Source organism: Otolemur garnettii, unplaced genomic scaffold, assembly GCF_000181295.1.
Source record: "Otolemur garnettii isolate 467f Iridium unplaced genomic scaffold, OtoGar3 scaffold00011, whole genome shotgun sequence".
NCBI classification, from domain to species: domain Eukaryota; kingdom Metazoa; phylum Chordata; class Mammalia; order Primates; family Galagidae; genus Otolemur; species Otolemur garnettii.
The window spans coordinates 7,180,187-7,201,944 of record NW_003852406.1 but is presented as its reverse complement, the minus strand read 5'-3'; the positions used below and the strand labels follow the sequence as shown (position 1 = coordinate 7,201,944).

The 21,758-nt window shown below is 36.7% G+C and overlaps 1 protein-coding gene across 1 annotated transcript in view; it reads right to left on the bottom strand.

Annotated features, from left to right (window-relative positions):
- UNC13C (unc-13 homolog C) overlaps positions 1–21,758 on the bottom strand; it is a 527,267-nt gene that overhangs the window by 93,843 nt on the left and 411,666 nt on the right. The window contains 3 exon segments of the mRNA XM_003784369.1: positions 2,743–2,831; positions 12,726–12,803; positions 16,838–16,915. Of these exon segments, the coding sequence (XP_003784417.1) occupies positions 2,743–2,831; positions 12,726–12,803; positions 16,838–16,915 (245 nt within the window).

Below are 21,758 nucleotides of genomic sequence, written 5' to 3'. Positions count from 1 at the left end.
TTTTTTTTTGTTAAAAAAGTATTACTTGGCTTAAATAAAAATAGCACCAATAAATAATGACAGATTTGGGGAGCACCCAATTTGTCAAACACTCCCAGAATAATTCCCATAAAGTGTTTCTGAATTCTTTGTTTACTTAATCTAGCCAGTCCTTGGTATGAACAGTATCAGTAAAAGGAATATCATTAAACAAACAAAACAAACTGTAAAATACGTGTGTCAGGAGAAACCTCAATTAGCACAAGTTCTGAAAGTTTTAAGACCATCTTTGAGAACATGATTAAGATATCACTGCAGTGCTGTTACTCAGTGTCAGTTCCTAGGTGGGTGCCCATGAACATGTCAGGAATGTGGGATCCAGAGTTCAAACGTGGGTTTGGCTCATCCCTAGCTTACTGCAAAGATACCCTAACAGCTGCAAGTAGTAGAATTGTCTAATTGTGGGTTTTAATAACAGAAGATCAGATGGATTTGTACAATTAATTATTTACTTGATTTTAAAGCCCCTAGGAAGGGGGTGTTCAGACTAAAATCACACAGTTTGACTTTGTAGCACAATCATACTCATCACTGCAGACTTTTCATGAGCTACTCTAAGAATATGATGTTGGCCTGATTGATAGTGTGAAATAAAGCTATAGCAATAAGGATACAATCCTTACTCTTTTTATAAGGAAAGCATGACGTGGCCTGTTTAGTCCAATCATCCTAATAACCCTAACTGAACCAAGTACTATGTTTTTTCCCATATTTAAAAAATAATGAAGGAATGGGTCTTGGATAGCCCTGGGTTTTAGTACCTAGGCTAAAATCGCTGACTTTATATGAATAAAGCACTTCAAGTGCCCTCCTAAGGGCATCACTCCTTCTTTCATAATTAAAATATGCCCAGAATCATATTTTAGCCTTTGCAACCTGAATATTCCCTCTCCCAAACAAAATAAAAAGCACTCATTCATCAAGATGATTTGGATATCTTACAGTCACTTAAAAGTCCTTTATATTCTAGTTCTATTCTGTTTAGTCATCTCATTTCCTATAAAGTTCTAAACCCCTCTAGCTATTCCTGGCCCACTTTTTCTCCCCCTAACATTGCTAAATAATCTCTAATATTGCCTGCTGAGCTGAAGGGAACAGACTTTCTGCTAACCACGGATTAATTCCCAACTAGAAAAAAAGAGAGGCAAGACTTCAATGGCTGAACAAAGGCCCTGTCACTAAGTGTCCCCCCACATCAGAGCCAGTGAGCCCCACATCTCTGAAAGAATCTCTGCCTCTCCAGCCTCAGGCAAGCAGAAGCTTCACGTTTCTCATTCTCACCTAAAGCAGGCAGGGTCATCCAAGTCAGGTACACACAACAACACAGAGCAGAGACAGAGCAACTACGCTCAACTCAGTACGGCAAGGCTTCTCTGGCTTAGCACCTGTGTGGAGAAGACTCCAGAGACAATGCACTTGGCCTAAGGGAGTTATGGACACACCTCTGATAATGAAGACAGCTTCATTTCTGTATCTGAGAAAAAAAAGGCGGCTTCCAGGGTATTTTTCCTTTTAGTCTTTCTGAGTTAAAAATGGTAGATATGTAGCATATAACTAATCGGTAAATCAGTATTTTTCAACCTTTTTTTTATCTCACAGGACCATTGAAACTGTAATTCAACTTCTGTGGTATAGTTTAATGATGTTGTTTAAAAAAAAAGAGTAAAAAGAGAATATACTTACTGTGCTTTGAATTCCTTTCAAAAATAATTTAATTAATGATCTTTAAATGTTTTCGCAGCACTCCTCAGATCCTCTCAGCACACACCAGTGTGCCACAGCACAACAACTGAAAATCGCTGCACTAAACATTTATTAATTGTGTATCTTTCTAAAACAGAACAGTAAGTAAGTTAGTGTTCAAAGAGACAACCTCCACCATAAGAGTGATCTTTATAGTCTCATTTGAGCACTGAGCACATGGATTAAAATAATATAGCAACATTTATTAAACTCATATTTAAAGAAAATTAGATATTAAATTAATGAACGTCTTCAAAGGGGCATTAGCTTTTCTATCTATTTTAACACGTGATGCTGGGATGAAAGCTTTTTTCCTAAAGGACCAAAATGAAGTGGATTTTGAAAGAAGGTGAACATCTCTTTCCTTAAGTCCATTCCACAGAAAAATAAGAACAGATAAGTCAGTGGTTCCCAAACTCCTGCCCATGGAGTCGTTGCATTAAGATTTCTATGCCCTAAGACCAAGAATTCTGACTTTATTTGGTATAGGGTCAGGTGCTCAGTTATTCTAAAGTGTAACCATGTTGGTATGTATGGCACGAACACAACTCAGACTTCTTGCGGATGTAGAATTTTTCTCCCTCCCTCCTTCCGTCTCTTTATTCTTTCAGTAGCAAACTGCTAAGTTCTAAACATTAGAATTGCAATTATATAAGAGATACAGTTTCTGGCTGGTAGGAGGATATAGAGAAGTGAAAGAAGGAGGCAAATAAAACAAAACTCGGAGCACAGTGCTGTAAACGCCACCCAGCGGAAGGATGCACAGAGTTGCAGGGAATGCATAGCAAGATACCACTATTAGATGATGGAGTCGTAAAGACGTTTCAGAGAAAATGATGCTTAGATTGAGAGTTGATAGTAAATGGATTTAGCCATCCAGAAGACAGAGCTGGAAGTGAAGGCATGAATTTATGAACTGACACCCAACACAGTTTGATAATTACCACTGAGGCCGCTTACCTTTCACCATAAGTGACACTGAGCTCATCCAGAACCCCGTTGAGTTTAACTTGAAGTTCTTTTAGAATATTACTGGCTTCGGGATCTAGCTGCAGAGAGACCATAAGCAGTATTACTTTGGAATTTTGACCAAACAAGCCTTTGTTTCTTTGATAAGAATTGTGATTATTATACGGTAACGTGGGACAATACATACACACTCTTACTCTTCTTTATTTGCCTTTGAAATCAAATGCAAACATTTAGGAAATTGTAAAGAAACCAAGGAGGACTCACATATATGAAAAAATGTCATTGAAATGCATGGCATGCATACAAATAGGAACTGGATAGCAAAGACTTTGTTGGTTACAGCAATGGGATGCAAAGCATGACAAAAACATTCCCCAGAACATGGTAATTTCCTAATGTAGAAAGTCAAACATGTTACATAGTAGTTGAATATATGTGTTGCTTCAAAACATATTTCAATCTTTAAATATATTTATTCTTATAAATAAATAGGTCCAGCAAAATAATTTAATTGCAGTTAAAAATTAAGTTTTGAGTGTTGTGATGTCCCTTGTTTCAGGGTACTGTCATATTTTCCCAACTTTAGAATTCAAAGTGATAGACTGGATTAAGCCCTCTCAAGTTTCTCTGGAATAGATAGGCCTGACTATTTTTCCTAGATGATAATTTGCAACTTAAAGTTCAAGATTCTAAGTTTCAAATTTTATTTTTTTTTTCTGTACTCATTCAATTATTTATAGCTTAGGTCTAAGCTTGTGAGCAAATCTGGGGGCAAAAGAAAAGTAACTAGATCAAGATAACTTATTTTTAACGCTGGTTCTTACAATACAAACTTAAACTTTTCTTTTTATCTGGTTTGTTCTTACAAAATAGCTTGTATTATAAACAAACACAAAAATTGGACACACTGATCTGTAAGCAGCATTTATTTTTATGATGAAAGTGAAGGATCGACACATACTTTACCAAGCATTTTGGAAGGTTTTATATTGTTTGCTAATTGCATTTTTATAAATTGTAAAAAAAAAAACCCCACAAAAATTTAATAATACATAGATGTATTATATCAAGCAGAGAGAAATTCATGTAACGGACAATCGGAAATACTCTCTGAAATTGAAATATAAGTCAGTCTTCCTCTGAGCCTTCAGAAATGGAGCTTCCTACTATTGCCATCTTCAGTTCTTACTCGAAGGTCTACTACTGAAAAGAAGAGGATGGGCTAAAGCTCACTTTGGGGAATAAAAAAAATTAAAGCAAGATGCAGTATAAATAAGAGAAATTCAAGAAAGCTGCCAAATAAACAAAGGACCCGGTATCAAGCTGCTGTTTCCTTCTCAAGCTATTTCATGGCTTCCATAGCTGCCCATGAGTTATCCGTCTCTTTCGTTGACTTTTCTTCCTCTGTGTACCCCTTCAGTTTCAGTCCTTCAGTTTTTCCTTTTCTAGTCTTCTGTTTATTCCATATTCTTCTTGAGCAATCATGTGCACCCCTATGGCTTCCACTACCACCCACGTGCTAATGGCCCCCCATCTGTTACCTGTGGTCTCAGCAGCATGCCTGCACATCATGCCTGTATGCCAAAGGGCCCCCTAGACTCTTCCACTTTGACAGCCCACACATACCTCGATTGCAGCATATCAAAAACAAAACGTATTACCTGCCAAAGGGTAATTTATTTATTTCCTTTCTCATTTTGTCTGATTTGGTTAATAGCCTCCAATTATTTAAGGCCGAAATGTGAAAGTCATCTCTGACTTCTATCAGCTTCCTTTCATATGTACTTGGACATAAAATAGGATGGGTGATATCTTTGAAATGTCTTCTCCCCCTGTCCTTTCCTCCTCAGGCCTGATGCAGTGTTTTTCTCATCTAAGGTACTGCAGTCATCTCCAAGTTGTGTTCTTATTTCCTCTTTCCCTTTCCTTTTAACTGTTCCCAGAGTTGTTTTTATAAAACCCAAATATGAACATGGCACTTGCTTACCCTTCAAACTGGCTTTCAACTAGAAAAGTGCTAGAAGCAATTTCTCACTCAATCATACCTGTACTCTTACTATTCTTCCATTTTGAGAAGATCATTCTTCTCTAATCCTTCTATTGGACCAGAATCTATTCACCTTATAATGCCAGTTCACCTTATAATGCTAGTTCAACTTAAAACATGTGGCTGAGAAATCAGTGAAAGTTCCCTAATAAATCCAGCAGTAGGGCACAGTCCCAGAAATGCCCTAAATCACTTCGTATTGTGTCAGTGGCAGCATAGACACTGGGGTGTGTGGCTAGAAAGAAAATACATGGTCCTCTCTGTTGCAAATAGATGCGCCCCAGCTCTAACTGTGCCACCTGCTTTTCATTTCTTTTTTATATTCTTCTTAGCAGAGATCCTCTCCAAAAACTTACATGATCATTTTCAGACACAGACAATGTATTTTCTTTGTCCCATTCGTCATTGCATGAATGTAATGCTATCAATTCAAGCTCCTAACTTGGTTTCAAACATCGAACACCAGTAGCTGTCTTCCATCCTAACTAAAGAACCTGTCACTGTGTTTCAAGACAACTAAATGCCTTTGACATGTGTTGTGTTTTTTGGCCTGGACAATAGAAGGGGTGGGGGAAGATTGTTTTATATTTTATAATCCACTCCATGTAGCTTCAAGTTAGAAAATATAGAGAAAATTTTGGATTTTTCTATTTCTCTGAAATTTTTTTTTGTTTAATTAAACCTTCAAGTCTTATTCTTTTTCTCCTAGTTGGAATGGTATTTCCCTTTCCCAGCTATCCCAAATATACTACCCCCTTACTCTGTGCATTGCTAACAAGGTTCTGATCCTTATAACTTCACAATCTCAGAAGAAAAACAATATTCAGAAATCCCGTAGTTAAACATTCTCTTTTCTACAGGTGGGTGAAACTAAGGCCCAAATAAGGTGCCTTATTTGGGGGATTACCTGGGGATCACCTGGGGATTGAGCCTCTTGGAGGCTGTTTCCTCTGAAGAAACTCTCTTCTGCAAATGTGCAGTAAGAAAGCAAACCTCCCCAAGGTTAATCATGTCTGGAAAGGAACTAGGCCTTATTAGCCGCATCTATGCTGGCTGACTAACAGTGAAACTGGACAGAGTGGGGGTAATTCAGGAAGAGAAGAGAGGAGACGCTTTATGCTCAGAATTTCATTCTACACATACTGCCTTTTCCCCTGTCTGACTCTGTCTTTTCCAATCGGCTGTTGGTTCATGTTCCTGCATCTCTAATGAACCACTGTTCAACAACGAGAATCTATCTGCTCAGTCAACTGAATTCAGTACCTGTTGGAGGATGTCAAGTGCTGGGGGACAGAACGCCTCAGGGAGCTGTTAGCACCATGTGCTTCAGGACGACTCTGCCCAGCAGGAGAAGAGGACGACGCATTAGGCTAAATAAGTTAAGTTTTCCTAGTGATTCCATTGACTTGGGGTTTGCAGGGCAGGAATAAGCAATCACAAGATAGCAAAGTGGATTTATTATGGAAGATGGCAGTGAAACTCTATTTCTGTCCCTCCTGGCTGTGGCATATATATTCTCCCCTCAAGTTTTCTTAAGGTTCAGAGGGAGGTTACTTTAAAAAGAGACGTGGCAGCATGTGAGTGACCCTGTGCTCTTTCCGAAAGCTCTGGGGAATGGAGTTAACAAGCAGCACCGGGCTGAGTCTTCATTGCATCTGGATGTGGGTCGCCAGCACAGAAACCTCTCAGCCTCTTCAGTTGCACCTTTTCTTAATGTTACAAATTTTACAGCATAAGCAGTTAGCTGGACTTCATACAGTAATAGTGCTGGATTCTTAATCTTATTTATTAAATCTCCTCAATGCAATTTGCCTTTCTGGCCTTCCTTATTCTTTTAACTTTCTATTAAGTCCAATTTGTGAATTCTAATTGCAGAGATGGTTCAGAGGAGAAAGAAACCGGGCAATATTTGCACACTGCCTCAATCAAAGGCTAGCACCTCAAATACTCAAGTCTCCTTATTACCCAGTACTATGAAACAGAAAATAACTGATTACTTTGACTGAAGTCAGTCACATGACATCTCATTTTTGAACTTTATCTGCATACTAACAGGCTAAAGGTAGGAGTTCATTTCATTATAACTTTCATTTGAAGGATATCTTCAAGTTTAGAAAGGGTTGTTTCTTTTCTCCCCCAAACCTCATCTCTCTAATTGCTCTGGCTCCCCTTCATGACTTGAAGTTCTTTGGGGTGGGGGTCTGCATCTTAGTAAATATTATCTCTCTGGTGCCTGGTAAAATTTGCAGCTATGATAGGTGCCAGGCATATAAATATTTGTTGAATGAATTAATGAAGGAGTAAACTCTGCCTTCGTGTTCAGTGTGCTCTGACCTCTGTCTTTCATACAGAGCCCCAAGGGGAAGAGACACTTAGCGTGGCTCCGGCAGACATGCACCATCTGGCTTCCAAGTATCTTTCATTAGGTGCTAAAAAGTATCTCTGCTCTAATGGTTGTTTTACAAGGTCTCTTACTATTTGTAAATTCCATAAGTCTATAGAGAACTCAAATTAATCAATAAGAAAAGAGCAAACAATCCCATCTATCACTGGGCAACAGACATGTATCTGAGGAAGACAGACGAATGGCTAACAAACAAAGTCAAAGGCATTTTTTAAGTACTTTATTTCCTACTTCAACGCCTGCCCTTCTGCAGACAAAGCAAATATATGTAGCCCACAACAAATTCTTAAATTAAACAGAGAGCACTTTGACCCTGCTTTAAAAGACATTTTTAAGGACTAAAAAAATATATATATATAACTGGTTAAAATTATTCTATTATCTGTTCTGATATACATTTATAATTTAACTTACTCTGTAATTTATTTTGTAATTACCGTAAAAGAGAAAAAACGACAGATTGTTGATTCTCATTAGTTTATTAAATAGTAACTTATATCTATTTACAATAAAGAGAAAAGGGGAGACAGATCAAAAACCTCAACATAAAGTTTGATACCATTATATGTAAGTATAAAGGCCAGAATGTGAAAACAAAATGCTGGACTTGGATATGACTACAAATTGACTACCTGTATTTTGAGATTATTAATATGAATATTTGCCTGCTTTATTGCATGCTGCGCCCATGTCCATTCAAACATGTTGAATCCCGTGCATCTTTCAGACTCAAAACACAGAAAGAAGTCCTGTTAGGAGGAGTAGCTCAAGTTCAGACAAAGGGGTATTCTAGGTTATTTTCTAATTACCTGGTTCCTTTTCTAAACGAGTATAGCAGTAATTCTCAAAGTGTGGTCCCAGACCAAACAGCATCACCTGGGAATTTCTTATACAGGAAAATCTCTGGGCCTTGATTCAGACCTACTAAATCAATTACTCTGGGCACCAAGTTCAGCCATGTGTGTTTGAATAAGCTCACCAGCTAGTTCTGATGCACACTGAAGTGCAAGAACTACTGGCATGGAGTACTACTTCCTTTAAAGCAATGATTTTCAATTCCATGTTGCCTCAGTATGTATAAAGTTGGGAGGATAGTGTCAAGTGAAAAATAATGGAGGTTAATTCTTTCCTTTCTGGCTTGGAGTTTCCTAGCTAATGACTGAGTCCATATGCCTAACAGACTTTCAATGAGCTACATACATACACCTTTGGGAAATCAGATGGAATGTCTACCTGACACATCAAATCAACCATTAAAAATTAAAAATAATATAGACATGTATCTAGAAAACAAAAGTATAATTCAATTGCTCATCAAAATATATACACTCTTAGGACACATGTTTCTCATCCAGATTCCTTGGCCCTATGCAGCCCGGACATATGTAAGAGTAACTCTCACAGGGAAATTTTACCACCATGAGATGAGTCAGAAGATTCAATCCTTTTTTGAGACAAATCAATAAAAATAGCATTATCATTGTACCTAATTTGTCTGGCTTGTGGTCAGCAGAATTAAAGAATTTAGGTGAACAAACAACCTCCCTTTCCCCTAAGGGTCTTCAAAATGTCTAACTAGAATTTGAAATACTGTTAATAGTTAGCAGGCTGTGGATAACTACAGGTTCTACCATTTAATAATGCATCTTCTAAATCAGTTTCAATAACTTAATATGGAGTTTCATAACTATCTTATCACTCCCTGAAAAGAAATTAAAGTTTTGATTAGTTTTCTTTTTAGTATACTTGTACAAATTAGATTACAGATCAAGGAAATGTAAATAGATTTTCTCTAGGGGATGTAACAGTATTTTTTGGTATCAAAATGAACATAGACTAAGTATTTATGTTCAATTGATATACCCTGAGTTATATTCATAAAATAACTATGGTACTAAAATAACATAAGATAAAATACATTTCATTTTTGAGCAATTTGAGCTACTGTAGAATAATAAAATAATCATATCCCAAAGAATAAAATTATTACGTGGCATCTTACAATAATTTTGCTGTTATTGTATTATAAAGAAATAAGCTCATGTAGTATAAAGATGGTGGTGAAAATAATTTAACTTCTGGATCAAGCAAGTCCATAACATAGGTTGGCTATTTTATCTATTTTATTGTAGTGATTTCCAAAACTCTATACACATTAAAAAATCACTTGAGATGCTTTCTTTTTCCAAAAAAAAGAAAGAAAGAAAGAAAGAAAGAAAACAGACTCTGGTCCTCATTCCTAAAAGTTAGTGTTTCTTCATGGTTTTTGGAGATTTTGTTTTTAATGTTCTCTAGAAGAGTTAGTAATGTTATGCCCAAACAATCTCTTGATCTGTATGTAGAGAAGTGTGTTGGAAAGTCACTCCGCAGGAGAAGACATTAGTAGCTTGCTCTTCTATTTTGAATTTTTCCTAAATATGGTATTAGAAAATAAATGTGCTGACACAGACCACAGGATAGAGTATGTATAGTTGTTTAACCCCGATTGCTTAAGTGATTGCTTTTGGAGCCATTGTCAACAACATAATCCCAGTATTGCCATAGTGGTAAGCCATGTTTCCATCCTGGACTCCATAGAGAAAGCAGTGTTTTCTATCAAAAGCACTTTTAAACACTCCTTCTGTTTTCAGAGGGAAAAAAGGCTGACCCTGTAAAGAAAGAACAACGCCCCCACAACACAGTGATCAGGCTAAAGCAGCAGAGAGCTTGAGCATCATGCAATCAAGCTGCGAGCGGCCAGCACCTTGCAGACAGACAGTGTTAGAGGCAAGCAGCGCTGTACTGGAAGCCAACTAGTGGACACGTGGCATTAAAAACTATTTTGAGCAAACTCACAAGCAATCATTTACTATTTAATTTTTGTATCAAGAAGTGCACAGATGGTAGAGACAAAATAATAAGATATTCTTAAAAGAAGAAGAAGAAGGACTAGGCTGGAAAAGATCCTTAGCGATACCAGTTAAGGTTTTATAACCAGTTCCACTGTGAGAAAAAAACAAAACAACAACCAAAAAACACCTGGGAATTGGCATTAGTACAACCCACGTCTAATCTTTAAGAACCATTGAACATGTCTGCACTAAGTGCTGTATATAGTTCTCCTATCTAAGGATGAATTTTTTCATTTTCAATCAAATTCCTTTTCATCTTTGCAAAAGCCCCAAGTTGAAGAATCCTTTCAGACACCATCATAACTGCAGTATAGATAACTGTATTAGAAAAATTGTGCCAATTATTTTGAAATTCTGCTGCCTAGAGAAGGCTTAGTATAGCAACCAGCAATTATAACATAATTCTGTATTAATTAATCTTATTTCTGCCTGGGAGTATGCACATTATACTCAGATTGGGATTCTGGTCTTTCTTCCTCCCGATAATCCATTTGCCAATGCTGACTAGGCCTGCCTAAAGCATCTCCTTGGCAATTAAAGACAAGAGATGAAAATGAAAGGAGATGAGAGAAAAGAATTATGCATAGAAAAATATATAAAAGAGACAGAAGAAAAAAGAAGAGGGTAAAGAGAGGGAGGAAGGAGATGAAAAACTAAATGTAGGGAAAGAAAGGAGTCAGGATCAATGCTCTCTCTTGAACAGCTTACTTTATTAGAAGCTAGGCATTCATTTCATTATACTTGTTTACTTAATTTTCCCTTCAAATTATGTTGGAGAAGTGTAGCAAATAGACCTTGCAAGAGTTACAAAGGAAAAAGGTACCAAGCTTAGTGTAATATTTCTGTTTTCATTATTTTTACCAGTCAGAAGAAGAGGTCTGTGATTGACTCGTACATTTAAAATTAAAACTACTATGTGAAACCTTCGCATTTCAAACTAGCAATTTTATCTGAAATAAGGAGTCCAGTTTTGCTTCGTGAACAAGCCAGCCCACAACATTTTTAGTTAGTAGGCAGCTTAGCCAATACAATTCCCTTTAAGTGTAAGTCTAATTTGTCTGGTTGGTCTGGCTTTTCTAATTTGTCTGGTTAAATTCAGCTCAGCCATACATTATTCGCACTAATTTTCAAACACAGAACAGTAATGAAATAGTAGCAGCATAAGGATGAATGTCTAGAAATATGACATTTTAAATATAATGTACTCTTAAATGATCTGTGGTCTTTAAAATTCACTGAAAGGAGATAGTATTTCCCACAAGAAATCAATAATTTCTTCACTACTTTCTTAAACAGTAAGTGGACTTGAAGTCTTCATATAAAATATCACTAAAATTAAAAAGGAAACCTCAAGTGAGGATCCCCAATGGCTTGTATTCATCTAATTCAGCAGAAGAATTCAAAAATGAGATTGATGTTCTCAAACCTTGCAAAAAGCATTAACATACTTTGGGGGAATGAAGCCCTATTTTATATAAATTAAACTGAGATTGCAATGGAAGCATAGCTCATAAAAAAGTTCATTTTTTAAAAAAGTATTGCCCCATCACACATATATCCTAGTGCTTCTCATTTGAGGGATGTTACATAGCATGTCTTTTTCAAAGACTTGAAACAGATATTGGGGGAAGTGTATAAAGCTTTGGAGTTTCAAGCAAAATCCCATGTTAAGAGGCCAATCTCAAAAGAAACATTTATAGCCTCATAAATGAAATAGGAAGAATCTTTGTTTTGAAATCCAGCCTAGGTTTGGTTTGCATACCTCTCATATCCTTTATCATAGAAAGGAACAATGTAAACAAATCTTAAACAGAAATACCCATACACCTATATTATTAACACAGCAACCGTTAGGAGGCAAGGAGTTTTATGGCTCTCCCTCTTGGCACCTTCTTCAGCCCTGAATCTCCAGATGCTCACATCAGTTTGTGAAAGAAAAGACTCCAGCAGGCAGAGACAGGCAGGTGCACAGCTAGTATTTTGCTGTCTGTCTGTTCCAAACAAGCAAATGGGAATAAATAAGAATTGCAATGGTCTTTCGGTGTGTGTGTCGGGAAACAGCCAGGGAAAGGGTAAGATGCTTACTATCACAAACCTCATAAGAGAATCTTTCTCCTTCCTTCTTCTGCTCAGGGAATTGCAAGCCAAAGATGTTGGACAAAGACATGACACATTACGGACATAGCACACAACACATTTATGACAGAACTTATTTGAGGTGAAAAACAAATCACTAATACATAAAAAGCCACTAGCACCACAAAGCATATTTCAGAACAACGTTGGTATCAACCTGACATGGTACAAGACAGTAAAAGACATTTACAATTTGTGGAACTTTATCATTAGCACATATACTTACAAATACTTGATTATACACACACACACACAACAAAAGGCTACTGATTCTGGTTATCTTACTCTCCCCATTTACACTTGGTGTTTGCTAAAGTATTCTGTTGTTGGCCATAGTCATTTCAGTTATTAATGGGATTTTAGATTATTATCATTTTCTGTTTTTAGCTAAGCCGTGTGAGAACTTGATTTAGACACTTTCTATAGCTAGCGCTACGCGGCTAATGATCTCTAAGTAGGTATCATATAAATATAGGCAGGAAGACACACCCACCTCTTTTCCTCCCATGGATTCAAACATTTTTTCCAGCTGGACTCGTAGCTGTTGGATATTGTTCATCAAGATACAGGGCTTTAAATAAAAAGAAGGACATTGTGAGTAAAATTTATATATTAAATTACTGACTGAGTTTAACTTAAAAGTGCTAGTTACTGACTACCACTTTCCTGCAAATTTCAACATTATGGTCGTTGACAGCTAAGCATGGAAAGGGAAAAACATAATGCCACTTTGGGGAATTAGAATTGAATAACATATTCAGACGGTAAACTGTTACAGACTTGCTACTTAAGATTTTTTATCTTTAACATGGTAGCGTTTCACACAAACATTAACTATATTATTTTCATAGATGTATTTTAAGAAAAACACTACCATTATTTTACTATCTAAATACTGAAATACCATCTGAATATTTTAAATCCAAGATAATTTTTTTTTAAAAAAATCTTTAAATTCATTCTTTGGCTATAGATAAAGACCCTATGCTGGTATTCGTTCCTAGCTCTAATGCATGGATCCCTTCTCATTTTCATCTTTGCTTTTTATCCATCATTCAAGTTAGAGCTTTCCCATTCCTAGATTTTATTTTCATCACTCACTTGGCATTTGTTTTACTTTTCACGGTCTCACCAGCTAACCTTCAATACACTGCACGGGATTCTGTGCCTTCTTCTGCTTTTCTTATTCACAGATTACCGTGCAGCATTTTACACGTAATACATGCTTAAAAATGTTTCTCAACTTGTTTCCAAGGAGGCAGAAATACAAAAATAACAAAATGCAAAGCTTTTGCACAGGGCTAGATGTGAACTTAGAATAATTAGTTTATAAATGGAAAACAGAATTCAGATTCAGTCACAGAAGCAATTACTATTTGCTGTGCATTGATTTCTCAGAGCCAGGAGGAGGAAAACACAAGCAAAGAAAGGAAAATGTACGTGTCTTCCAAGTGGCTGGGAAATAAGCCAACAGCGAGCCAGAGAGTCACGCAAAGGACTCGTGAGACGTCAAGGGAGGTGCCAGCTCCCATCAGTAGAAAGATTTTGTTACTGCTTTCCACCTTACTGATCTTTGAAAACCTTTCTAGTTGACTCTTGAAATGACCACATCCTAACTTCCATTTATGAAAACAATTTCAAATTCTGTTCCCTTGATTCCAGTTCTTTAAGTTTTATTTTTTTTCACCCAGGTGTGTGAGATTTATCACCCAGAGATTCTGATCTAGCAAGCTGAATCAGAACGCTTCACAAACGATTCTGATCCCTCACCGTGATTGATAAGTACTTAGTCCTTTTGATAGCAGGTATGATCAAATTTTCAAGACATTCATCACCTTGACTCAAAGTCCACAAACTAAGCCAATGAACTATTTTTTTCCATAAAGAAATAAGGTTACTGGGCTTTATTTCTTTTTAATTGCAGGTATAGGTTTGAATTTGGGCAATCCTACTAGGGGGAAATCCAAGATCAAAGTGAGACCATGATTTATAATGAGAAGCAGGGAGACTACATGGATGACAAGTTTCTTGGTTAGACCCTGGGTTCCCATGGGTCTAAATTTGCAGGGGAGAATCTTCTGTGATTATTTGATATGAGCCTTTAAGCTTCTCTTTGTTGGCACAGTTAACAAGACTCTAGTAGTAGCTTTATAATTAAAGACCACTGCCAAGCTTCCTTAATATGGTCTTTTCTGATGAAAAAGAGCTACTAAGAACAAAATGAACACAGGCAGCTGGGCTCACTTGACACGGATTGCTATTGACCCCAAGTAAGGCTACAGAGGACAAAGGAGATGCTGTTATCTGCAGGGAGATAAATACGAGACTCTCCCCTTCTATTAAGCTTTCCCTGACCTTGAAATGTTCACCGTTCAATTTTATTGAATTAATTTGTCAAATCACTACTGAGAGCTAGATTTCACAATTTAATTAATTTAATTTAATCATAAACCAGCTTTTACTTTATACAATGCTATAGTAAATGAAAGAAAGAAAAGAAACCTATAGCAAAAGAAATAATAACTAATACTAGTAACTAATTTAGACATATTGTATTGAAGAGTTTAGTAGGAGAAAATCACTTGTGTTTGATGTTGCATCTCTTATTTGTACATTTTGACCTTTTTTTCTAAAAATATGCATTTCATTTTATCTCATTCTAAAACAAATTTAGGGACCTGAAACAGGATGAGTATGAACGTTAGTTCTGTTCATACCCAGGACATTTCTACCTGGCTAAAGTGTTTCTAAGCTGAAAAAGATTTAAAAATTATTCAATATAAAATAATTCTGATTTCAATAGTGATACTTTTTTATATTTTGAAATGTGGAGTAAAATGGTTGAACATATTTGGGCCCATTTCCAATTTAAAATGTCACAGTAGAAAAATATTATTCTGATATGAACATTTTATTTAATTCTGGTCTTTGATTCTGGTCACTGAAAAATCAAGTGTTATGGTCAAATCTTGAATGATAGCTATCTTTAGAAGTTTCCAGTTTAATTTTCAGATGAAATAGATACATTGAGAAAGTTCAGTATACAAGTTTCAATGGTCTTGATACGGAAATGTTGATAAATCTGTAATAATAGTTATATGTACTCATGCAAATATATGAAAGCACTTTAGCTTGTCTCAGGTGAAATTATAAACCAAATAACTAAGTGATAGTCTTTTATAAAAGCTAACATGGTACTTGGCATTTAAGCAACAGAGTATAAGGCAGGTCAAGACATGAGTAATCATGGAAGAAATAGAATATTCCAGTACTATAATGTATGCAAGGGCTTTTTTCCTCTTTATGAAAATTTAAATTTTAAAAATATAAAACATACTGAAAAAGTACATAGAATAAAACAACGACTGACTTATAATTTTCATCTTTGTTTTTTGAATGTAAAATACAATATAGAAGCTTAATACATATAGCGGAAGTCTCTAGGGACTTTTAAAAGCTAAGTTTCCTTTCTGAAGGGGGCAGGAATCAGCTTTAGTCGTTCACAGCCACCTTTCAAAATCTTCAATTTAACAATCATCATATAAATAGAATCTTTCTGAAATTATCAGGTACTCTTTGGATTTTCTATGGAACAGTTTAGACAGGCATTGTCATTTAATTAGGAATATATGCTTTCAGGAAAGAAGTACCTCTCTTGCCTTCAGAACATTTATAATCAATGGCAATTAGAAACCACTGCTGAGATGTCTGGAAGTTCTCACAAAATTTCTGGGAGCATGTTAATTTATGAGGAAGAGGCATCTTTTGGAATTCTGAAGAATCATTAGCACTGACTTAATGAACTGTCAGCAAGAGGTCAATGAGGTTTCAGGGAGAAGACAAGTAGCTTTCTTTAGAATTCTTGCAGAATTGCTAATAGAATTGATTTTTTCAGGCGAGAAAAGACTAGTTCTTCTTCTAAGAAAATACAGTGCTTATTTTTTAAACACTCGGTTTTTCGGTGCTGCTATTTTTTAAAATTCCTACCATATTGCCAACATATTTTTCCTAATATTACTAACTGAATAGGAAAGTTTCCACTTTCTATCAAAATATAACACTGACTATATTCCAAATAACTTCGGTTTATCTTGCCTCTCGTTATGCCTTTTATTAACTTGCAATACACATTTGGCTTTTATAAATACTTCCCTAATCATTAAAAAGGGCTAAAGTAATAATTCAGAGAAGAAATCAGCATCATTTGATACATTAACCATTTTTCTCAATTTATCTGAAAACTGAAAGACTAAATTATCCTAATTTTAGTATTGGTGCCCAAACAAAACTAGTTGGTGCCAATGCTCATCTAGTTTTAAACTTTCCAGTCCTCACCTCTAATATTTTAGGACTTTATGGATTTTCATAGTCTTCTTCCTTATCAATCTGGAAAGCTACAAATTGGCTTCATCAAGACAACTGACTTTCCTGGGATTAAAACCAGCTTAAGATTACTAAAGAAGTTCTCAAACCACTCCTTCCGATCTCTATTTTTTAATCACCCTGCATGAAAATAGAAAATAAACAATTTCTCTTGCTTACTCGTAGCTTGAAGAAGTAAATCTCAACTGAGAAATACATGGGAGCCGAGACATTTTTACTTACCACGTTTTCCTTATCACAATAGGAACTGAAATCACTTGATACAATTGCAGCGTATTGGACCAGCACTTTGTTGATGGTCTAAAGAAAGAAAACATTGTGAAATTTATCCAGGTATGTGGTTTTCCATATATACGATCTGGGTTAATGCTAAGTCATGCAAACTTTTCCTACGTCTTTTTCAGCTAAGAGGGGGCCATAAGCAGTGATTCAGCCTAAGCTAGAAGAATGATCTCAACTTTAGAAGATAAATACTGACCTCTGTGGCAACCTCCTCTATTCTTAGATACTCCTTATGGAACGATCTATAATCCTCTCCCTCCGCTCCCCAAATACATACCATATGCTTTGAATAACATCTTACAGTTTCTACCCCTCCTTCCTATCATTCCAAAATTCTTCACGGTGGTCATTTCCTGAACTTTCTCAGATGTTCCAACACTTCATTTATAAGTGGGGTGAGAGTATTACCGTGCCCGTCACTTAGGAATGAGTATTTTCAGTCATTTCCTGTGATACAGAGCCATACTGAGTATTATCAGAAACTCTTAAAACCTAAACTTTCATTGTATTACATTCTTTCTGCATCCCTTGATTCATTTACCTTTTGTTTATCAAGTTAGTGCCTACTCTTTCCCCTCTGTCTGTCTTTTTCATCTTAATTCTACATTTTCTTTCTTTCTCTCAGAACTATTTCTAAGCCTCGGAATGTCCTCTGCTTTTATTAGTTACCGAAAACAGGAAAATGAACTGTGTTCATTAAATTTTATTTCAATTAATGAAAGCCGTATTGAGTTTTCGTCCAGATTGAATTTTTATAAACCACATGTAGATGTGATTTTCTTAGGCGAGACAAAGCATCAAGGAAAGAAATATGTTTTCTCTTTTCATAGGAAAGCAAAGACAAAAGGCTTTCTGTTTTCTTTTGTGTGTAACACATCTGTCTGAATTTTCACAGTGGATTAAAATCTACCGGGGATGCCACTCCAAGGAGTGAAGCTGAAGAAGAGATGTTTAATCTATAAAGGTCAATTTACCAATGAACTTGAACTTGTTTTACAGACTTTTAAAATCACAGTGAAAACCTAAAATCAGGGATAACATGCAGACAGGAAACTGATACTTTGTAGAAGGACCCGGCAATGTGATGATGTACATCAATTTAATTAGAAAGTCTGCCTTGAAAAAATATAAAATCTTATCAAGCAGCAGACCAATCAATCCAGGAAAACAGATGGCTGATCAGACTATCCTCTAAATGAGTCTCTTCAAATTTTACTTTAGACATAATGTTGAATTACTTTGGCTTACCTAAGGGAGCACTAATTCATTTGTAACTGCAAATACTCCTCTCCATTTACAGTTTCTTAATGATATTTAAACTTTAAGAATCATTTTACTGTATTGCAAAACCAAAAGCAAACACAACACATAAACCCGACTTTACGACAGTGGTTCTCAACCTTCCTAATGCCACAGCCCTTTAATATAGTTCCTGTGGGTCATGACCCACAGGTTGAGAACCACTGCTTTAGGAGATTGTTGTAACTTAGACATTATAACTTGCATAAAATTCCTCTATAACCTGGTAACATTCAGATACCCGCCGGACAAGTTACTAAATAACCTGTTTGTTTATTTTCCTGGAGAAGAAAGGGGAATCTGGACATCCATTTACAGTTACTCTCAAGGTATTCCCTCCTGCTTAGAGACCCCCATTCTGGGATCTTACATCCACTAGTCTGCAGATAGCAGGTTAGCAAGCCTGAATGAGCTGCAGGTGAGAAAAGCTGCATAGTCATGCAGGGTAGAGTTTAACACTGCGTTCCCATAACAGTTCCAGGTAGGCTGCTGGAATAAGCCCCACTTATTTACTAATGTAAAAGGTATACATGCATGAGAATGTACAATGCACATTTTAGGGGCGACTTCAATATTATCCTAATTTATTCAACTAAGTAAATTACTATCAGACATCCATTCTTCCATATAAATAAGTAACTGGTTGTGACAGGTCTCTTAAGTCATTGGTTCTTATAATGTAGTTCTGGGATCAGCAACATCACAAGCATACCTGAGGATTGATTGGAAATGCAAACTGGCTAGTGGATCCTAGGTCCAGTGAGTCAGTACCTCTGGAGGGTGTCCCAGCAGTGTGTTTTAACAAGCCTCCAGATGATTCTGATGCATGCTAAGCTTGAGAACCACTGTCCTAAGTAATGGATGGCAGGGTGGAGGTAACTCTGAAGAGAGAACCTGCTGATGGAAGGGGTATCTGGCAAGGCCTGAAAGACAGGGCTCCTGGGTGTGTGAGCTCAGGGCATTATTTTATCTTTGAGAAAGGGCTGGTCTTCAGAAGAGAGGACAGTGCAGAGACAGAGGCAGCAGACAGCTTAATGGGGCTGCTTGCATTTTGTTCTATAAGAAAACACAGTTTATATGAACAGCTGGTCATGCGGTGCCTCTTCTATGAGAAGCACCAAATAAGCTGCTATTCCAAGAGCTGCAGAGTAAATAAGATGAAATTCTAATAGGATTGTGGCAGTAAAATCAGTGATTCTTTGGTATTTAAAGGATCAGAGAGGATGACTAAAACATCTCCCAGCCTCAATCAGTAGTGATTTGACTTGCAGTAGGATGGACGTCAAGTACTCGGACAGGGTCACTATGGTTTCCTGATGCAATGCCACGCTGGCAGCAGGGGGTGCACATCCTGCCGGCACGTTCAGTTGTGCCATCTAGTGTACTGCTCTTAGCATCAGTCAGGTAAGAGCTCTGGCTCCAGTTTCATCTTTCCAATAACATTTTATGTGTGGAACGATACAGTGTTGAGCAATGCAAGGACAAGACGATTAGCACATCACTTGAGAAGCATCATTAAAAATTTGACCTGAATGCTCTATGTGCTATATTTTAACATATTGGACATAAGAGTGTCTTTCACTTCTTCCACCACAGATGCCTAGGCTTTTCCTAAAGGGTAAAAATAAATGAGGACAGTCCATTCTCCAACTTACTAGTTGACTTCTGCTTACACTGGATGGGAGGTGGGAGTGTACCTAGTGGTTAAAAACATCCCATCCATTCCGTTCCTAGGTGCACGCCCTATCTCAGTGCTTTAAACGTTTTGAGGCTGGTTTCATCATTTGAAAATTTAGGGAAAATAACAGTACCATTTCATAGGGTCGTTGTGAAGAACAACAAGGTTATATAAAGCAATTCGCATAAAATATTTCTCAAGGGACTATAATTATTATTTTTAAAACTTCAGATTAGGTTCCCAGAGAACAAAGAATGGGGGGGAGGGGAATGTGTCTCATTCACTACAGAGCCTCTTCTATCTAGCAGCCAGACTCTTATCCTGGACTCGATATTTGTTTATTTGTTTTTAAGTAACATTAAAGATAACTTTACTTTCTATCTCTGTTTAAAATTAAACTACTCATGCTTGTCAAGAGCAGCAGTATAGCCATAGGAACGTTCACTACATACCATAGCGTCACTCATCACAGCTTTGGAGTGTTCCCGATACGAAATTTGGAGCACTTTTTTGTATCTTCTTCAGTCCCACACATTTGTTAGTAAGGACACATTGGCCCTTTAAATTCCATTTTAGAATGCTAAGTCTTCTATAATTTTAGAATGCTAAATGTCTGTGGATATCATTAATATGTCTTATTTCTAGGAGGACTGTTTAACTCAATGTAAGTCCAAGAAAAATAATGTGATTTCAGCATGTTTTGATATAAGGATCCCACCTTACACAGCCTACCTGCCTGGATTCTGAGTTACTCTGAGTGACTGAAATCTAGACACTTTTCTAATATTGGGTACCATTCTAATAATATGTTACTAAAGATATTAACTCTTGAGATTTTTAAATTCTCATCTGATCCTGCTTTCACTACAGGTCCTACAGAATTCCATGGCATGTATTTTCAAACACTATCCCTAAGGACCCACTTTCACTCTTTTCTTGGCAATCTCCCAAAACACAGCAGCTCGTCAAGAAAAGATGTAGAGAATGTTTAGAATTACTCTCCTGCATATTTCACCATGTTGAGAAATGGGAATCATCTAAGGGGACTAAGGAAGTCCCCTCCAAGAGTGATTCAAGTAAATGATTTTTAGCCATAATGTTAAAAAGTGGGAGGTTAGTCTTCTTGATTAATAGATATAAAGATGTGAGTTCAAAATATTTCACGGCAAATAAATATTGTAATAGTGCTTAAGCTAACAGCTTGTCTTCCCCTAAAGCTTCATGGGCTCCTCATTTTTCTACTGAAGCAGTTCGGCCACTTTGCCTGCTCTTTAAGGCTCTTTGTAATATGAACTTAATTGTCCAACTTTACCTCCATGAGCCTTCGGGGAACCCTACGCTTTAGTCCCTTTGGTTCTTCTCAGAGTAGAATCCCTGATTTATAGAATGGTGGAGAGCTCCCTTACAGGGTCACCCCGCCCGTATCTGATGTTCTGTGTCTAGGTTGTAAATCTCTCTGGTGTCAAACCATAGAATTTCTGGGTTTGTTACCTCAAATATGAACTATCCTATCACATTTAATAAAAGGTACAATCTCTTGTAAGACTTGTCTCCTGAGTCATCAATCAGAGAACTGAGCTTAAACTTTCCTAAGAGGTAGGGCCAACGACAGGATCAGTACGAAACCTCCCATTCATAAAGGACTTGGACTTAGACTTTCTGTAATGATGGTGAATGCAGTCATGTGTGTATACTCACTGTTCTGTCTCTGGGGTTCAAGGCAGTAGTATGTTAAATATACACATCTGTTATGCGTAGAATTGTGCTCTCAAAATCCGTAAGTTGAAGTCCTAACTCAGTACTTTAGGATGTGAGTGTATTTGGAAACAGCGTCTTTAGAAAAGTAATTAAGATGAGGTTATCAGGGTGGGCTCTAGTCCAATC